The sequence below is a fragment of the Anastrepha obliqua genome, chromosome 3 (genome assembly GCF_027943255.1).
Source record: "Anastrepha obliqua isolate idAnaObli1 chromosome 3, idAnaObli1_1.0, whole genome shotgun sequence".
Classification (NCBI taxonomy): Eukaryota; Metazoa; Arthropoda; class Insecta; order Diptera; family Tephritidae; genus Anastrepha; species Anastrepha obliqua.
In genome coordinates, this window is record NC_072894.1 from 84,856,887 (window position 1) to 84,874,474 (window position 17,588).

At 37.3% G+C, this 17,588-nt stretch overlaps 1 protein-coding gene across 1 annotated transcript; it reads left to right on the forward strand.

Moving 5' to 3' along the window:
- The first annotated feature begins 16,001 nt into the window (after positions 1-16,001).
- Positions 16,002-17,213, forward strand: LOC129242100 (uncharacterized). Its single transcript, XM_054878658.1, has 5 exons — positions 16,002-16,075; positions 16,149-16,356; positions 16,417-16,605; positions 16,663-16,887; positions 17,055-17,213. Exons 2-5 carry the CDS (start codon positions 16,150-16,152, stop codon positions 17,211-17,213), a joined length of 780 nt encoding a protein of 259 aa, XP_054734633.1. The 5' UTR covers positions 16,002-16,075; position 16,149.
- The last annotated feature ends 375 nt before the right edge of the window (positions 17,214-17,588 follow it).

A 17,588-nucleotide genomic window follows, 5' to 3' on the forward strand; every position in this document is an offset into this window, starting at 1 on the left:
ATTAAATTAAGATCTTAAAAAAAAACAACTAACGCGAACTTTCCTCTAGAAAGATCGCGGACACTGCTTGAAATAAAAAATGCCTTACGTTTATTTGACGAAATTTATTCTTAAGAGTTCAAAAACAGAGTGACTTAATTTTAACAATAATGTAAACTTATCAACTACCTGAGCTGTCTATGTGGATTTCCATGGAATTTTGCGAAAGCATTGCAGTTAATGCTTTCGCATTGTAAGTCAGACGCTGCAGTTTTATGGGCGGAAATGCGTTTTCAATTTCATTTTACTTTTGTCTGGGAATATGGGCAGCGGATGTCGTCAACACACTTGTCAACGATATTCGCTGACAACATAGTTTTTTTGACCGCGCGTGTAACCTAAATATTGGGAATTCATATGTGCCAAGATATAACATATTTTGTGTTAACTCTTCCCCCTTTAAAAACGATTGTCCCCAATCGTTAGAAGTAGGGTAGGTCATCAATTTTTTGTGGCTTTGGCTCATATGATTTCGTTCTAGCAACCGAAGATTGTATAAATTTCATGTTAGGATCTATGGTATGGAGAATTACCTTTTCTTTATTTCTTGTAAAAAGCTTTATCAGGATAAGACATATAGTTAAAAGGATGAATAATGCATAAGTTGTATATTTGGTGATTGCAGAGTCTGACCTAAGCTCATGGATACGCTTGGTATTATTAATATGCAAGTGGTTTAACATTTCCAAGGATAATAGGTTTATGAATTCATCTTCAACCGGCGTTTGCTGAATTGTGGGTGGTGAAGCTTCCAAAAGTGGAGCTTCCCAGTTTCTATAAAATTTGTCATTTATTTGCAACGTAACATTGTGGAATTTGATTAAAAATGTCCCATTAACTGTTTTATTATTTATTGTCCCGATAAAATCATTGAGGAGGATTACACCTGGAGAAATATTTTCTATTTTAGGTATATGGTAACCGTAAGAAATTGGACAAGATGAATTCATTCCGTTTAATAGCGGTGGGATACAAGTATCGTTGGATATGTTTACCAATTCGTCATTTTTACAAATCTTAAGATTTTTCGTTGTAGTACACTCATTTTTTATGCCAAATATTTTATTATTTTTCTTTAATATTTCATTAAACTTAGTACTTATAATTCTATTATTTTTCTTTATAGGCTTAATTATAATATTATAAAATTCTTCTCTACTAGTGAGCGGGATAATAATAACATATAAAAGTTTTTTCTGATTGTACAGAACCTTAATGCTTACAAATTCAAGAGCTTCTTCTATTGATGTAAATACAATATTGTCATTTGTTATTTTTTCTAATGCCACTTTTATTTCTTTTTTATCTAACAAAAATGAATTTATAATATTTTGTTTTGCCCATTGTATAGCATATTTAATGTTAGTTATTTCTTCTTTTGTAAACCTGAGCTTGATTTGCATAGTGAGTGCAGCCTCGTTTACGTAATCATTATTGTTCTTCATAACCTTGGATATTTGATTTGTTATTTGGGTAAGGTTTTCTAGCCTTTCTGTAAAAATGTCGTTTATAATGACTTGTTGATTATTGTTTTGGATAGTTTGATCTAATGCGCATTTCACCATTTCAAAGTCGTCGTGATCTGGAGATCCGGCGATGTATTTCCAGGCAGTGCCTATTATATTAATGGCTCTTTTTTTCCTGGATGATTCCACAGGTTCGATGGTTTCTAGGATATTGTGAATTTGGGATATTTCATGCATTAGGAGTGGGAAGAAGGGATTGGATTTTGGGATAATTTGTCTGATTTGGTTCTGTGCATCGTCAACAATGGATCTGTACTTGTCTATTTCTATGATGTGGATTAGTTTAAATGTGCCGTCCTGTATTCTCGCTGGTCCATTAAAAATAGTCACGAGGTGTGACATCGTATAGTTCAAAATTTGCATCTCGGTTGCAGCAGAGAAGCAAATTGTCAAAAAGGTGCTGTAATAAGATAAAATATTGTTTCAATTTTTTATGTTACTTTTGTGGACTGTTTTTCCAGACTCTGTAGTTATTGTGGTGGATCTATTTTCTTTGACTATTTCTTTTCTAAATTTAGGTGATAGTTTGGTCCCTAAGCGTTTATTAATTCTCACATATACGATTTCTCCCGGATCGAACTGTTTGATGGGCTCTCGGTTTTTGTTATGAATCCTTAGATCAGTTGCTTGTTTATCTTTTAGTCTTTGAATGTTGTCCTGCTTTGCTTTTTCGTACGTTTCAGGGTCAGTACTTATTCTCCGTCCGAAAAAAACTTCAAGTGGTCTTTGGCCCGTTGTGCTGTGTATTGAATAGTTGTATTCATAAACTGCTCTATCTAACAATTCTATAAAAGTAGTGTAAGTGCGTTCGGTTTTAAGACAACGCATAATCTCCGTTAAGGTGGAATGGAAGCGTTCAACTTGTCCATTGACCGTGCTCGTATAAGGAGGAGCTTTGTAGATTTGTATTCCTAATTGGTCCTGTAACATAAAGGTTATTGAAGCTGAATTAAATGATTTTTCGTTATCGAAAACGATACATTTCGGAACGCCGAATAGGAAAATAAGTTCTCGGAGGGGTTCTTTCACGTCCTCGACGGCTCTTGACTTAATGACCTTGACCTGCGTATATTTTGAAAATTTGTCTAAGGCTGTAAGAACGAGTTGGTTCTCGGTTGTGTAAACGTCCACATGAAGAATTTCCCCAGAGTACGTCGGTATCGGTGTTTCTTTGAGAACAGGTTTCGATGGATGCCTATCATATTTATTCTCCTTACATACTACACATTGTTTGACAATTCTATTAATCTTGTTATTCATACTAGGGAAGTAAAATTTTTCGAGAATTTGTATTTTATTTTCTTTGGCATTTCTATGTGCTCTTTTATGTGTACCTATAATTATCTCATCCTGTTGGCGTTCATCCTTCACATCCTCCACTTGAAGGCTTGTGAATCTTACTCGAATTTTAGCAAAATGGAGAGGATAAATTTCTTGAATTTTTCCCATTAACGATTCTGGTGCTTTAATAGCGTTTATAACGGATGGATTGAGGTATTTTTTCAGAATAGAAATTAGCTGTTCGGGAGTATAATCTGTCAAAACTATTGTATGTCTGTGAATAGTAGGGAAAACTATTTCAAATTTATACGCAGTAGTTAAATCCTGATCAAAAATAATTTGATTCTTGAATGCATTTACAGGTGTTTCGACACTGCAGATAAGGTTTTGTCCTGAACTGCTGTCACTTTTAGTCATTTCTGACATAGTATGGACTCCCGATACTAATGGAATTCTTGACAGGGCGTCGGCCACAACATTACTTTTTCCTGGCTTGTAGTGAAGCTCATAGTTATACTCCTCGAGTATAGCCTTCCAGCGCTTCATTTTGCTGTTATTGTTCTTATGGCTGAGCGCATAAGTAAGCGGTTGATGGTCTGTGTAGATCTTTACTTTGGCGGAACCATACAAGTAATTTCGAAGAGAGTTTAGGGCCCAGATGATGGCGAGCATCTCCTTCTCATTTGCCGCGTAATGTTCTTCCGCTTTACTCAATGTCCGAGAAATAAAAGTTATGGGCTTATCCTTTTGGGAAAGGACAGCTCCAAGCGCGAAATCCGATGCGTCTGTCGTGAGTTCGAATTCTTTGTCGTAGTCAGGGTATGATAATAAAATGTCTTTTGAGACTAGGGAGTTTTTTATTTTGTTAAAAGCTTCGTTTGCTGCGCTATCGAGGTTTATCGCAATTTTAGAGGATTGACATTTTGACACATGGCCTTCTTCGCCTCTTAGCATTGTTGTTAAAGGTTTGGCCAATTTAGCGTAGTCTCTTATGAACCGACGATAGTAGCCGGAGAGGCCAAGGAACGATCTTAAGTTTTTCAAAGTTTTTGGTACAGGAAAATTAACTATCGCCTCGACTTTCTTTGGATTAGTTTTTATGCCGGTTTGTGATATTACAAACCCCAAAAATTCCACTTCCTGTTTGAAGAAATGGCACTTGTCGAGTTGTACCTTCATATTGGCGTTTTCCAATGTTTTGAAAATACTTTCGATGTGACGTACATGCTCTTCTTCTGACTTACTGTAAATGATGATATCGTCTATATAGACGTAACATATTTTTCCGGTAAAATCATGAAGGATGTCGTCTAACGCACGCTGGAATACCGCGGGTGCGTTCTTTAAGCCAAATGGCAGACGGGTAAACTCGTATTTTCCATTGTTTATGGAAAATGCGGTTTTCTCTACGTCCGAGGATCTAAGTGGAATTTGATGGAATCCACTTTTGAGATCGAGCACTGAGAATACCTTACTATTGCCTAGCTGAGACAGGACGTCTGCTATCTCTGGGATAGGATATCTGTCTGGTATTGTCAGTGAATTTAGCTTTCTATAGTCGATCACCATTCTATACTGCTTATTCCCCTGTGAATCTGGTTTCTTATTTACAATCCAAATTGGGGAATTATACGGCGATCGTGATGGTCGTATTATTCCATCACTTAGAAGTTTACTGACTTGTTTTTCTACCTCACTTTTAAGCGAAGCTGGATATGGGTAAAATTTACTATAAACAGGAGTGTCCGTAGTAGTTCGTATTTCTCCAGTGACTTTTGTCGTGTAGGTTAGTTTTTCGTCGGGTTCCGAAAAGAGATTCGGAAATTTCTTTACTAAAGTGTCTACAGTTTCTATTTGGAAATCAGTCAAGTGCTCGTCTTGTAGTCCGATAGAGTTTATACTTTGACTAATGTGTTGTTTGAGTTGGATTTTATTGTTGTTACGAACGACCATATAATTTTTATTCGTGTAAATGATAGCGTCTAAGGCTTTTAGACTATCGTTACCCAAAATGCCATGAAATGATTTAAGGGTAGGCATTAGGAAAAATTTAAGATTTTCGCTAAGGTTAAAAAGGTTCAAATACGTATGCGATGTGATTTTTACATCACCTGCTACCGATTTTGCAAAAAATGAAGTTTTGTTAGGGATGATTTTCTTAACTAGATTGGGTTGAATGTAGTTTTTGCTGGAACCGGTGTCGATAAGGATTCTGAGGATGTCCCCGCTCTTCGCTCTACATTCAAAGTAGGGAAGCGAAGAGCTCGTCATTCTAAAAAATGAATGTCGTTTAGCTCGGGATCAATTTCGATGTCTTCTTTAGTTTGAGAATATTCGTAATAAAAATTTCCCCTTTCCCGATCATGATATTGGTTAAACTCTTGTTCAAAATTTTGAACTTGACTTTCATAATGGTCGGGATCTGAATTATCTGCAATTTCTTCGTTTATGTGATAGGTACGTTGCGCTTTAGCAGGGCTAACGTTCTGATTTGAAGGTGGGTTCGGAGGTCTTTTGCCTAGAAATTGTTGCTGGTGTGGTCTGTTAGCATAATTTATTTGTCGTGACCGGATACTCTGGTCAATATCCATCGGCACTGGTGGTTTTGGTGCTGTTGGACGCGGTGGTGGTCGTCCTTGATTGTTGAATTTTTGATTGTTAATATCGTTGGATTTATTCTGTTGATATGGGATATAAGCTATGTTTGGATAGAATGGTTGTCCATTCTTCTGTGCGTTATATTTCTGGTTTGAAGGTGGTAAATTTCTTTTCGCTGGTTGATTATTGTAATTTTGTGCATGATTAGTACGGAATTTTTGGTTTTCTAACTTAAGGCACAAATGGAGGGCCTGAGGCAGATCCACTGGCTCTCTCATGCCTAGCAATCTTGGTAGATCACCATTTAATCCCCTTACGAAGGTGTCTAGGGCCTTGCCTCTATAGGTTTGCGTCAATAAATTGAGCGCTTCATTGCCGGCATCTAAGCCGCCAAGCTTATTTAATATCAGAGATAAATGTGAATACACCGCCTGATAAAATTCTTGAACAGTTGAGTTGCCCTGTATGAGTCCTGTCATTTGATACTCTAACGTGGAAACATCTCGCTTGTCAGCGTAGTGTAATGTGAGACATTTAGAGATTGCAGGCCAGTCTAGTGGGGTATTATATGATTCTAAGGCAATGTCTGCATTGCCTACAATTTTATTCCTTATGACGTTTAAAATCCCATAGTATTTTGGTGTTCCCTTGAGGTTTTCATAAATTTTCAAAATTCGTTCTACACTTTTCCTCCATGAATTGAACTCACCTGGTTTGCCTGAAAAGTCCCTCAGACATTTAACAACGTCTGGGACCTTATCTAGGTCTGCTAAATTTCCTAAGTGTTCTGCATCAATGGACTGATCAACCGTACTTGCTTGAATGGCGTTTGGGTTTAATGAAGCTTGTAGCATTCCGGGCATTTGGCTATTCATAACATCTAAGATAATGTTTCGTAAGTCCGTCATGTTTATCTGTCCATTTCTATTGGCCTGATCAGAAGGAGCGGGAGGATTAGGAATGGGTGCATTTAAGGTAGCTGGTCGTATTAAATTGTTGGGATTCGACATTTTAGAAAAAATTTAAACCGAAGCACAAGTAACTGTTTTAGAGATTTTTTTCCTCTTATTTAATGGGGAAAATAAAGACGTAATACAGGATATGTTTAACTTTAAAAGGATACTTAAATAGTATTATTTTTATAATTCTTAATTACGAGTATTAGATAGCTTACTATAATAAAGACAGAGCTGCTCTCATTCTGGTATGATAGTGTTGAAGGGTCCTCTATGATGTATATGTTATTGTGTTGTGGCAGTCACAGTTTTTAGAACTTTCACAGAAAAATCCTTTTTGTTGTATCGGGGCTGCTATTGTTGTGTTGGGCCAGGCACAATTCTTCTCACTTTCACAGAATTATATTATCCTTATTTGGTAATGATTTATTCTGCTCAGTTTTTGTCCATAACTTATTTTAGGTTTTTTGTTGCAGACTTTTTTTTTTTTTTTTAATTCATAGTATTAATTCGCGGGATTTTTATATAAACCCTTAGGTCTTCTGTGGTTTTCACTTTACAAAAATATTAATTTTGGTTTCGCACTTTTCAGTTCACAGCTATTATTAGCTTTTGTTTTATTTTTACATAAATCGTTTGGTTATTTTAATGTTTTTACTTTAAAATTTTTATTTTAAATGTTGTGTTCTTAATTCACAGCTTTGAATAGCGTGTGTGTTTTTTTTTTCGTTTTTACACATAAACCGTTTGGTTAATTTAAGTTTTTCACTAGCAAAGCGGCTGCGTTCCAAACGCGTCCTTTTTTCCGCAAGGATACTCGGGGGCCTCGTTCTTTGCTTAATCGCGATGGTTACTTATAAACCAACTTTGCTCGTTTTCACGGTTTTGCTAACTTCGAGTTAGACAAAATATTTGCTCGTTTTCACGGTTTTGCTAACTTCGAGTTAGACAAAATATTTGCTCGTTTTCACGGTTTTGCTAACTTCGAGTTAGACAAAATATTTGCTCGTTTTCACGGTTTTGCTAACTTCGAGTTAGACAAAATATTTGCTCGGGCGCCAGTTAGGTCTTTTTAAATTAAGATCTTAAAAAAAAACAACTAACGCGAACTTTCCTCTAGAAAGATCGCGGACACTGCTTGAAATAAAAAATGCCTTACGTTTATTTGACGAAGTTTATTCTTAAGAGTTCAAAAACAGAGTGACTTAATTTTAACAATAATGTAAACTTATCAACTACCTGAGCTGTCTATGTGGATTTCCATGGAATTTTGCGAAAGCATTGCAGTTAATGCTTTCGCATTGTAAGTCAGACGCTGCAGTTTTATGGGCGGAAATGCGTTTTCAATTTCATTTTACTTTTGTCTGGGAATATGGGCAGCGGATGTCGTCAACACACTTGTCAACGATATTCGCTGACAACATAGTTTTTTTGACCGCGCGTGTAACCTAAATATTGGGAATTCATATGTGCCAAGATATAACATATTTTGTGTTAACTTATATAAAACTGGACATAAACATTCATTTCTGCCACAAATTTTTATGAAAACTTGTCGAACTTTTATAGATCTTATACAAAGTTTGAAATTTTGATTAAAACAGTCTTAAAAATTAAAAAAAATAAATAAATAGTCAAAACTTGTCATGTTTGTGGTGGTTTTATAATTTTGTATGCAGTTAACAATTTATTAAGCAGTCTTATTTTTCATAGTTCTAATAATTTTGCATTTATAGATAACTGAAAAAACCCTTGCAAGTTATTCTAAAATTGACCAATTTAATAATTGATATGTACTGTGATTTATGCTTTCTGTAGCGCTAGTTTTGAGTGAATTTCTATTTTTAGTCTATTGAAAAGCAAGAACGAACGGGAGTTTTTGGTAATTAAAGATTTTGGACCTACTATGTCGGAAATCGACTATTGCCAAAAACGAAAGCAAATCATCTGAAGACGAAATAAAATCTTCGTAGTTAAGCTTTTAAACAAATATCTTCAAGAGTTCATTGCAATATTACTTTTTGTGCGGGCGTAGCGAAAGACCATTTTCGAGGCATACAATGCAAACGGCAGTATTGCAACACCTATAAACGTTTGCAACCCTGTTGCAAATGCTATGCTGATACTTTTCTGATGTTCGGCATTTATTTTGCACAGATAGGTGAACGTGAATACAGAAATGAAAAACAATGGAGTTTTCCATAAAGATTTTCCTTGATACTTTCGATATTGACCGTAATTTACTATTGATGGCAAAGAAAAAAATAAAGCAATCCCGCACACAAAATTTTTATGATATTAAATTTGCCAAAAATACCATAAGTAATACCTTCAAAAATTTGGCAACACAGCGGTTTTGATTGCAACTCCAACAAGCTCAATATGTCTCGGAAAATCAGAACTCTGGCCCTCCTACTGAAAAGTTCCATGTAAGGCAATACGACCTCAGCAAGGGCAATGGTATCCATGTCTCTGATATACACTCTATAGCATAGATAATATGTATGATAGAAAGATTGCCCAACACGCAGAAAGATTGCCAAACGTTGTGTTAGTTTTTGTTAATATAAACATTTTATTGTTATGTACTCTTTTCTTTTCTCGAAGGTGAGACATTTCTTGAGACAGGAAACTTTCTCCCATGAATATTGTGGAAGTTGTAGAGATGAGGATGAGGAAGAAACAGTTGAACACTTACTTTGCAATTGTCCAGCCCTAGCTAAAATCAGAGCAGGTTTTCCACGTAGGCTTTTTCTAACCGAACTGTCTGACGAGGGAATGGGAACAATCCTGCTCTTCATAAGAGCCACGAAGTGGTTCCACGAAAAAAAATAAGGTTTTCGTATACAACAGTGACTTAGTCGTACGGACCAACTACCACCATAACCTGACCTAACCTACGTAAGCCTTTATAAAATAAAAACTAACCATAGCGTGTAAGTTATTAGCTTGTAAATCAATTAGTACGGTTCCCGCTCTGGTGTCTACGTGAAATCCAGCGGGACAAAACTGCACTTTGCTCTTGGAATGCACGCATTTATGTTTCAAGCGGAGATGTATGCTGTTGAAGAAGCGATGAACTTTGTTGTGGAAAGTAGATGAATATACAAATCTGTATGTGTCTGCAGCGACAGCAAATTGTGCTCATGTCCTTAGAGAGCCCTCCAACCACTTCAAGGTTAGTTGAGTACTGTAAATCCAGGCTGAACTATGTCGGTAGACATAACGGCCTAACATGCGAACATGGGTCCCGGGACACGTAGGTATCGCGGGAAACGAGATCTCTAACTCTTTAGCTAGACTGGGCTCTGAGGTCAAATTTTTTGGCCCGGAGCCCGTTCTGCCACTCCCTTCAGCAGCCATCAAAGCCACGATTAGCAAATGGGTTACTAAAACCCACAAGCAAGCTTGGCAGGCTGAGAGAGGATGCTGATGGACTAAACTGATGTTAACTGTCATGTTCGACCAACTGTCGCAAATCCTCCTGTCATTAGGCAGCTGGTTGGACTGACGGTGGGCCACTTTCTAGGGGCGAAGCACATGGAAAAGGTAGGCATCTCAGACAGTCCACTCTGCCCAGAATTGGGAGAGGAGGATGAGACGGCGGGCCGTCCAGCGACCACCTTGGCTCCTTGGCACCACAAGATCTACTTAAATTTCTTCGGAGATCGGGTAGGTTTAAAGAAAAATAAAAAGGGAACCCGAGTGCAGTATAATGTACTTAATTGTGTTTAAGTACTATAAAAAATTAATCAATCAGTAAAAAAATTTTAAATTAAACAAAATGATAAAAATTAAATGTTACGTGTTAAATTGTGGAAGCACGAATATTAACCCTTAACTGGTATCGTGGGGGCCGCGCAGACCCCACGCGTTTTATTTTTTTGAATTTCTTAAAAACTACGCATAGTACGCGGCTGCCATTTTGAGTAATCTCATTACGTCGCGACACGCGGCGGGTGTCGGACGTTCGGCGCTGAAGCTTTTACCAGAGCGGAGCTACGTACGTTGCGGGGGCCGTGCGGACCCCACTATACCCCCACTATACGTTGAAATACTTATGTTTTAGTTTATTTTTTCAAAGTTGATTTTATAAGAAATAAGAAAACATACATATGTTAGCTTAAGACTTTCGAAATAATAGTTTTTTTTTTTTATTTTTATAGTGGTAAGAAAAAAATACCAAAAAATTGTCCAAATTTTGTGATCTCTTGTAGTAAATAAGTTAAAAGAAGTATATGAATAAAAACTTATTAATTTCATAAAACAAGCTTCTTATTTGTCCTATCAAAATAATTCTTGAAAAAAATTGTAGGCATTTGTGTCCTAGAATCTAGTTTTAATAGGGGGCCGCGCGGCCCCCACGATACTGGTTTCGTTAGTCAAATTTACGATACCAGTTAAGGGTTAATAAAAATTCCAAATGCAGCTTTTTTTTATTGTTTTCTACTTGATTTCTCTTGTTCTTTCTCTTAAATTCGTTTGTTGCTAACGTCACTGCCTGGAATTCCACAATTTGGTTTTCCAACAATATTGGCTATTCGTTAATAAAATACCTGCTCTCATTGCAAAATTATTGAAACCACAAATAATAGTAAATTCTAGGAAAATATTATTTTTCGAATGCTGTTCTCAATATCATTGCGCAGTTAGCAAGAAAAACGTATGCACACAATTAGCATTAATAATCAAGTCAATACATTTACACATAAACAAACTCGTCCATACGAGGAAATATGCACAAACTAAGTGCCCAATAAACTTACTTTTTATGATGGCCAATTACATTGACATAATGAACTATTCAAATAGATTAAATTAATTTTTTATCTATTCAATAATTCGATAGTTAAACTCATAATAAAATGGTTGATGAGACCGGAAGGACGCTACTCGCCACTACCACCCACACGCACTGCAACTGAGCTCCCACTCTGTGCCGATATCAATTGACGCTTGTATTAATTTTATGGATTTATGGCAGATCATAAACAGTAAAAAGCACAATTTGCATGCAATTAGTGACACAAATTGCTTCGCAATCCATTGCCATACACTTAAGGTGTTTCACACGGGACAACCGAGTTCACGCTGTGTGGTATCGCAGCCCAGCGAAAGGTTTTGGATGTCGCGTCCCCCCAAAAACATATACACAGGGCGTGTGTGTGAGTGTGATAGCGCAACTAGTTAATTTATTACCCGCTATCGAACCATTGCTAATTGCCAACAGAAATGTGCAACCCTTTGCCACACATTAACATATCCATTCTGTTACATACAAATGATAATAATAAGGTAATATTTTATGGTAGTGTGGCGCATGCAGCCTTGAAAGACTTCAGCTTAACTAGTTTGTGTTCCTCTGAATGGGAGATTTTTTGGGAAATTTGTTTTTTTATTGCTTGAAGTCATTGAGTAAGTTCTCTATCCTTCAAGTTTCCTATTTTTGCCCACTTTTTATATTGAGTCATAGCACTGTGTGTCCTTTTTCTTTCTACTTCGTATACGAGCAAATCCATGATTTGTGTTGTATATCCCCTTCTTTTAATATTTCTTAAAAAATATATGTACCTATACATAATTGGCGCGTACAATTCTGTTAGTTGTTTGGCTGAGCTCTTCTTCCTATTTGTGGTGTGCGTATTGATGTTGTTTCACAAATGAAGGCACCTACAGTTTTAATCCCACTCCGAATGGCAAATGGTTTTTATGAGGCAGAAACACTCGGAGGTGTACCATTACCTGCCGAGGGGTGACCGCTATTAAAAAAAACTGTTCCTATTATTTGATATTCATAATGACACAAATATTCGAACCTTCTCACTCCCGAATTATAGTCACGCACCATTTCACTCGGCTACAGCGGAATACTTACGTATTCATACTTCTTACTTTACAGAGGTGGAAAACAATACAGTTTTTGTTCGAGATTACGACTAAGTTATTACTTACTAAAAGCTGAAATACACTCGAAAGTTTAAAGCTTGCAGAAGTTTTGGCGCACGCTCAGTATACCAGGAAAAATTGAGTATTTTCCTTTTATCTACTTAAACATGAAGCAATTTTTTTTAAATCAATAAATTTTTGCAGAAATTTCTTTACACACCGGCACTGTCAGTAATACCATTTATCTTATTGTTTAGATTTTTTGCGCAGTGGGGGTTGCAGTTATAGGCTGATTTACATAATCACTATCAATCATGGTACTGATTTGTAACCCTTTCGAATAGAATCGCATAAATCATTCCCATTTATTTATACAGGGTGCGCCATCTTTTATGTGGGTATGAAAACATTGTATAACTTTGAAAAAAGAAACTGATTTGTATAAGTGAAGTATTTTTATTTGGTTTGGTTATTTACAATTTATTTAAATTACTTTTTAAATACAATATCAATCAAGTGGCCACCTTTATCATTCTTCTGCATTTGGCATCACCTTGTCAAGCATATCGAGTTTTATAGCGTCGATTTGGGTACGAATGTTTGCCTTAAGCTGGTCAATAGTCTGCGGCTTGTTGACGTAAACCTTACTTTTCAGATAACCTCACAAAAAGAAGTACGGGGGGGCTAAGTCAGGTGATCTGGGGGGCCAGTCGATGTCGCCTCTTTATGACAGTAGACGTCCCGGGAATTTTCGTTGCAGAGATTCAATTGTTGCGTTCGCAGTGTGGCATGGCGCACCGTCTTGTTTAAAGCAGTAACCGTCTAAACCTTTCTCACGCATTTGCGGGCACACATACTGAGCCAACATCCCCATTGATATCGGTTTCCATCGACCGTTTCGTTTTCTCGATAAAAATATGGCCCAATGATGGCTTTGGCGCAAATACTGGCCCAAACAGCCACTTTCCGGTCATGCAATAGCATTCCATGGATCTCGTGTGAATTCTCAGTTCCCAAAAGGTGGCAATTTTATTTATACACGCTGCCAGACAGGTTAAAATGTGCCCGTCAGTCATTAAAATTTGCTTCCAAAAATTGTATTCAGTGTCAACCATTCGAGCGACTGTTTGGCCGTATTCCAAGCGACATGAATGGTCTGTCGGCAATATTATTTGTCAATTGCACTTTATACGGAAACAAATTTAAATCATCCTTTAAATTGCGCCGCATTGTGGTTTCACTGCCGCCAAAATGCTGAGCGCGACGACGATACGACACTGTTGGCTCCTGGGCAAAACGCTCTCCCTCACTGCTTCAACAAGTTCATTGGAACGTCTTGGTCGTTGATGAACGGCATGTTGACGATCTCCTACTGTCGCGTGCTCAAAAAAATTCGACACCAAACGACGAATAGTATTGTCAGATGTTGCCTGTTTGCCGCGATACTTTTTGCGATATGCGCGTTGAGTTAGAACAATGGAACGACTATTTTCATTGTATAGCGTCACTATTTCAGCGCGTTGTTTCGGTGTAAAGCGATCCATGGCTGAAATCTTACTGAATGGACATATCGAAAACATGTACCTATGTTGAAGTCAATCGGTTGGTAAATGACAAAGTTATTCAGCATTTACATACCGACATAAAAGATGGCGCACCCTGTACTTATATACATGTGTGTGTACATCTCATGCCTCTTTCTGAAAATTTGCCTCTCAGTGCAGAGCTCTTAACAGTTAAGGTGAAGTACAACACACAAAAAGTGATTCGAAAATACCTATCCCCTTCAACATTTCGGTAGTTAATTGTTAAAAGTGAGTTTGCGTGACCTAAATTATCATTTGATGTAAAACGATAAACGATAAACGAATAGATGTGGAACATTATTAGTTTGGGGAAAAAGAAAAATGCCTTATTTTTGCGTAAATTTTCTGCACAAATGGTTTGAAACTGTTTTATGGTCGATCTTTAGCTCCCGGGCGATGCTTCAACTACTGACAAGCCGGTCAACTTTGATTATTTCTGTGATTTTATCGTCATTATCGACATTTTCTTTAACATCAAAAATGTGTGAACAGAATCGACAAGGCCAAAATTGCAAGTAATCAGCTGCTACAGATTATGTGCTTCAATACCACAGAGCCCAGCCTTTAACAATATGCGGTACAAAGATCGAATAAGTAGAAGAATATTGTTATCTCGGATGTATCATCAATAATGACGGCGTCTCAGCAGCCGATATATGATACTTAGCCGAATATCAAAAGGCTGTGCAGTGTTTGGCATATTGGGCAAGGTGTGGAGGTCATCACATATATCTAGACGCACGGAACTCTGAATATTCTAGTCCAATGTTAAGTTTTTATCAACCACAGCCTTTGTAGGATCGTGCGCATTTTTTGGCTTAACATTGTCTCCGACGACAATTTCTGGGCTATGACAATACAAACCTTGCCTGCGGTGTCGGAAAGTTAAATGGATTGATCATACTCTACGGGAACCAAATGGGGATATCACCAAGACAGCTTTAGGCTGGAACCCGCAAGGAAGTCGCAGATGTGGCAGACCCTCAAACACGTGGAGGTGACTAGTCGAAGCAGAAGGAGTAAAAGTAGGCGGCTCTTGGAGGCAAATTCCCAGCTTTAAACAAAATATTATTTTAAATTGTTTATTGAGGCCCTATATTCTACCTAGAAATTATGGCAAAATATATGTAAAAAGTGATTAATTTAAAGGTATCCGATTTTAAATTGAAATGAAACAACCAAAATTCAAATTGATTGGGCAATATTTATTATTTTTGTGTAGAAACATTCATGGCATTTATCTTTCGGGCCATTTTGGGGCCCGAATTTCATTCAGCGATGAGGCGCGTTTTTTCCTTAATGGCAAAATTGCCATATTTGGACTGAAAAGCAACCCAAAGTCATTTAAGAACAGCCAATACATCCATCGAAAACAAGCGTTTATTGCGGCCAATGAGCTGGAGGCATCATCGGTCCATATTTCTTCGAAGATCAGACTGGCGCCAATGTACAAGTGAATGGCGAACACTACCACGCTATGACAAACTACTTTTTGATGCCGGAAAATGAAGCCGGTGATCTCCACAGCATTTCGCTTCAACAAAATGGTCCTACTTGCCATACAGCCCGTGAAATAATATCAGGTCAGTCCATAAGTTCGTGCGTATTTTACCCATAATTTCAGTATTGTACGATTTTTGCATACAACAAATTATTCGCGGAATATAACAGAACTATTTATACTTTCTTTGATATATTGTGAATTCAACAAGTGATTTTAATCGCGGATAGAAGCACGTGTTGTTAAAAAATAAAAAATCTTCAAACGCGTGTAAGAGGCATATTTTGTATTTTTTTTATAAAAGTGGTAAAAATGCAACAACTGTTCACGAAGAGGATACCGTGAGTGTAAGGACTGCGCAAAAGTGGTTTTCAAAATTCCGAAGTATTAACTACAACGTGGAGGATGCCCCGCGCGCTGGTCGTCCTGTAGTGCGATTCACTAACTCTTATCGATTCGACAATTGTTTGTTTTTTCGACAGTATATGTCGATGGCACTGTCGATTGTGCTATTCAGCAACTTATGTTAACTAACACTGAACAGCTGTTTTCTTCTATTTATTCAAACTGATAGAGAGTGGCATCTTTGTGAAATTAAATGTCAAAATGAGCGACTAACACAAAGAACAAGAACAAAGAAACATACTAGCCAAGCTGTTAGATTCAATTTTAAGTGTTTTTTACCAATTATATTTGCATAAAGTAAGTACATACAATAAAATAACTGTTTATTTGAATTTATTCTTTTATTAATACTTTTTGTATATTGCTTTAGGATGACATCGACAGCTACTAAAAGAAGCCGTGCCACACCCGAGCAGCTAAATCGTATGCTTGACTACCTAATGGAAGTCCCGTGTCTAGCAGGATCTAGGTTCCACAGCCTCCATGGTAAGTTCGAATGCGACAAAAAGTGGAGCGAGCTAGCAACAAAGTTAAATAGTCTGGATGGAGCAGTGAAGACAGCCAATCAATGGCGCAGGGTAAGAAAATATTGTGTTATTACTTAAAAGTAGAGAGATGTTAATCATTTCCCTAAAAAGGTATGGCGGGACTTAAAAAGCCGCACCAGCATCAAAGCACGAAATCGGCGAATGCAACCAGCTTTAACTGGAAACAGGCCTATCAGTGAGGAGCCCCTAACGGAATTCGAGAGGCGGGTGTCTGCTCTTATAGGGGAAGAATATATGAATGGGCACGATTCAACAGCTGAAAATATTCCACTAGAGGAGGTAAATTGCATGAAGTGTATGTTTTAAAGTGTAACTTACTGGTGTGTAAATTTTTAGGTAATCCAAATGGGTATCGAAGTGGAAGATGAAAGCATGATTTCGGAAGCCCCGTCGCCTTTACGGACGCCACTTGCAGAAAATTTCACGCTGAGGTCAGGTAATTCGCACATCTCAGACAGGAGAACACCACGGGCGAACTTGAAAAGAAAGCGCATGGAAGAAGACGGTGATGCTCGGAAGAAATTTTTGGATATAGCAGAAAAACAGGCAGATGCACTAAAGGTAATTTCTTTTGAACTTTATGTAAAATAATTTTTTTATACCTATTTGTCCATTGGTGATTGTTTTTTAATAGAAGTCGTGAAACAACAAGCAGATGCTTTAAAGGTAATTTATTTTCAACACATAAAAGTGGCATTTTATTAATTGTTCTTGCTATTTTTTAATAGATCTTAGCCGAAAGCAGCTCTGCAAGTGCCCAGGCGAATAAAATGATGGCGGAGGCAATAGCCGTGTTGGGGAATGGTTTAAGCGCTACCGCGGAAGCATTCAACAATCTAACGCCAATCATAAGCCAAATACTCAAAGGACATACTCGCGCTTTTTAAATAAGTTTTTGATCATATAATTTCACAGTTTTGATTAAAATCACTAATTCTTCTTTATCGTTTGATTTAACAACACCAAAATTATTGTCGTTTAGATTGCGATAATCGACATCGTAACCAAACAGCTGATTTTGTCTTGTCGATTTTCGTAATGAAATGGGTTACTGAATAGCAAAATCGTAAAAATTGTGGTTAAGGAAAGATAACAAAGCGAATATCGATAAAATGTGTTAGTGAATCGCACCACTGAAGTCTTTAACTCCGGCGCCTTGCTCGAACTCGTGGAAGCTGAGCCAAATTTGACAGTCGATATGATAGCTTAGAGGTGAAATTCATCGCATGGAACAGGTCACAGGCACCTGGTTCAGTTGGGAA

Coding starts and splice junctions, on each gene's coding strand:
- LOC129242100 (XM_054878658.1), top strand. CDS start 16,150: ATGACATCGACAGCTACTAAAAGAAGCCGTGCCACACCCGAGCAGCTA. Junction 16,357..16,416: donor CAGCCAATCAATGGCGCAGG/GTAAGAAAATAT, acceptor TTCCCTAAAAAG/GTATGGCGGGACTTAAAAAG. Junction 16,606..16,662: donor AAAATATTCCACTAGAGGAG/GTAAATTGCATG, acceptor GTAAATTTTTAG/GTAATCCAAATGGGTATCGA.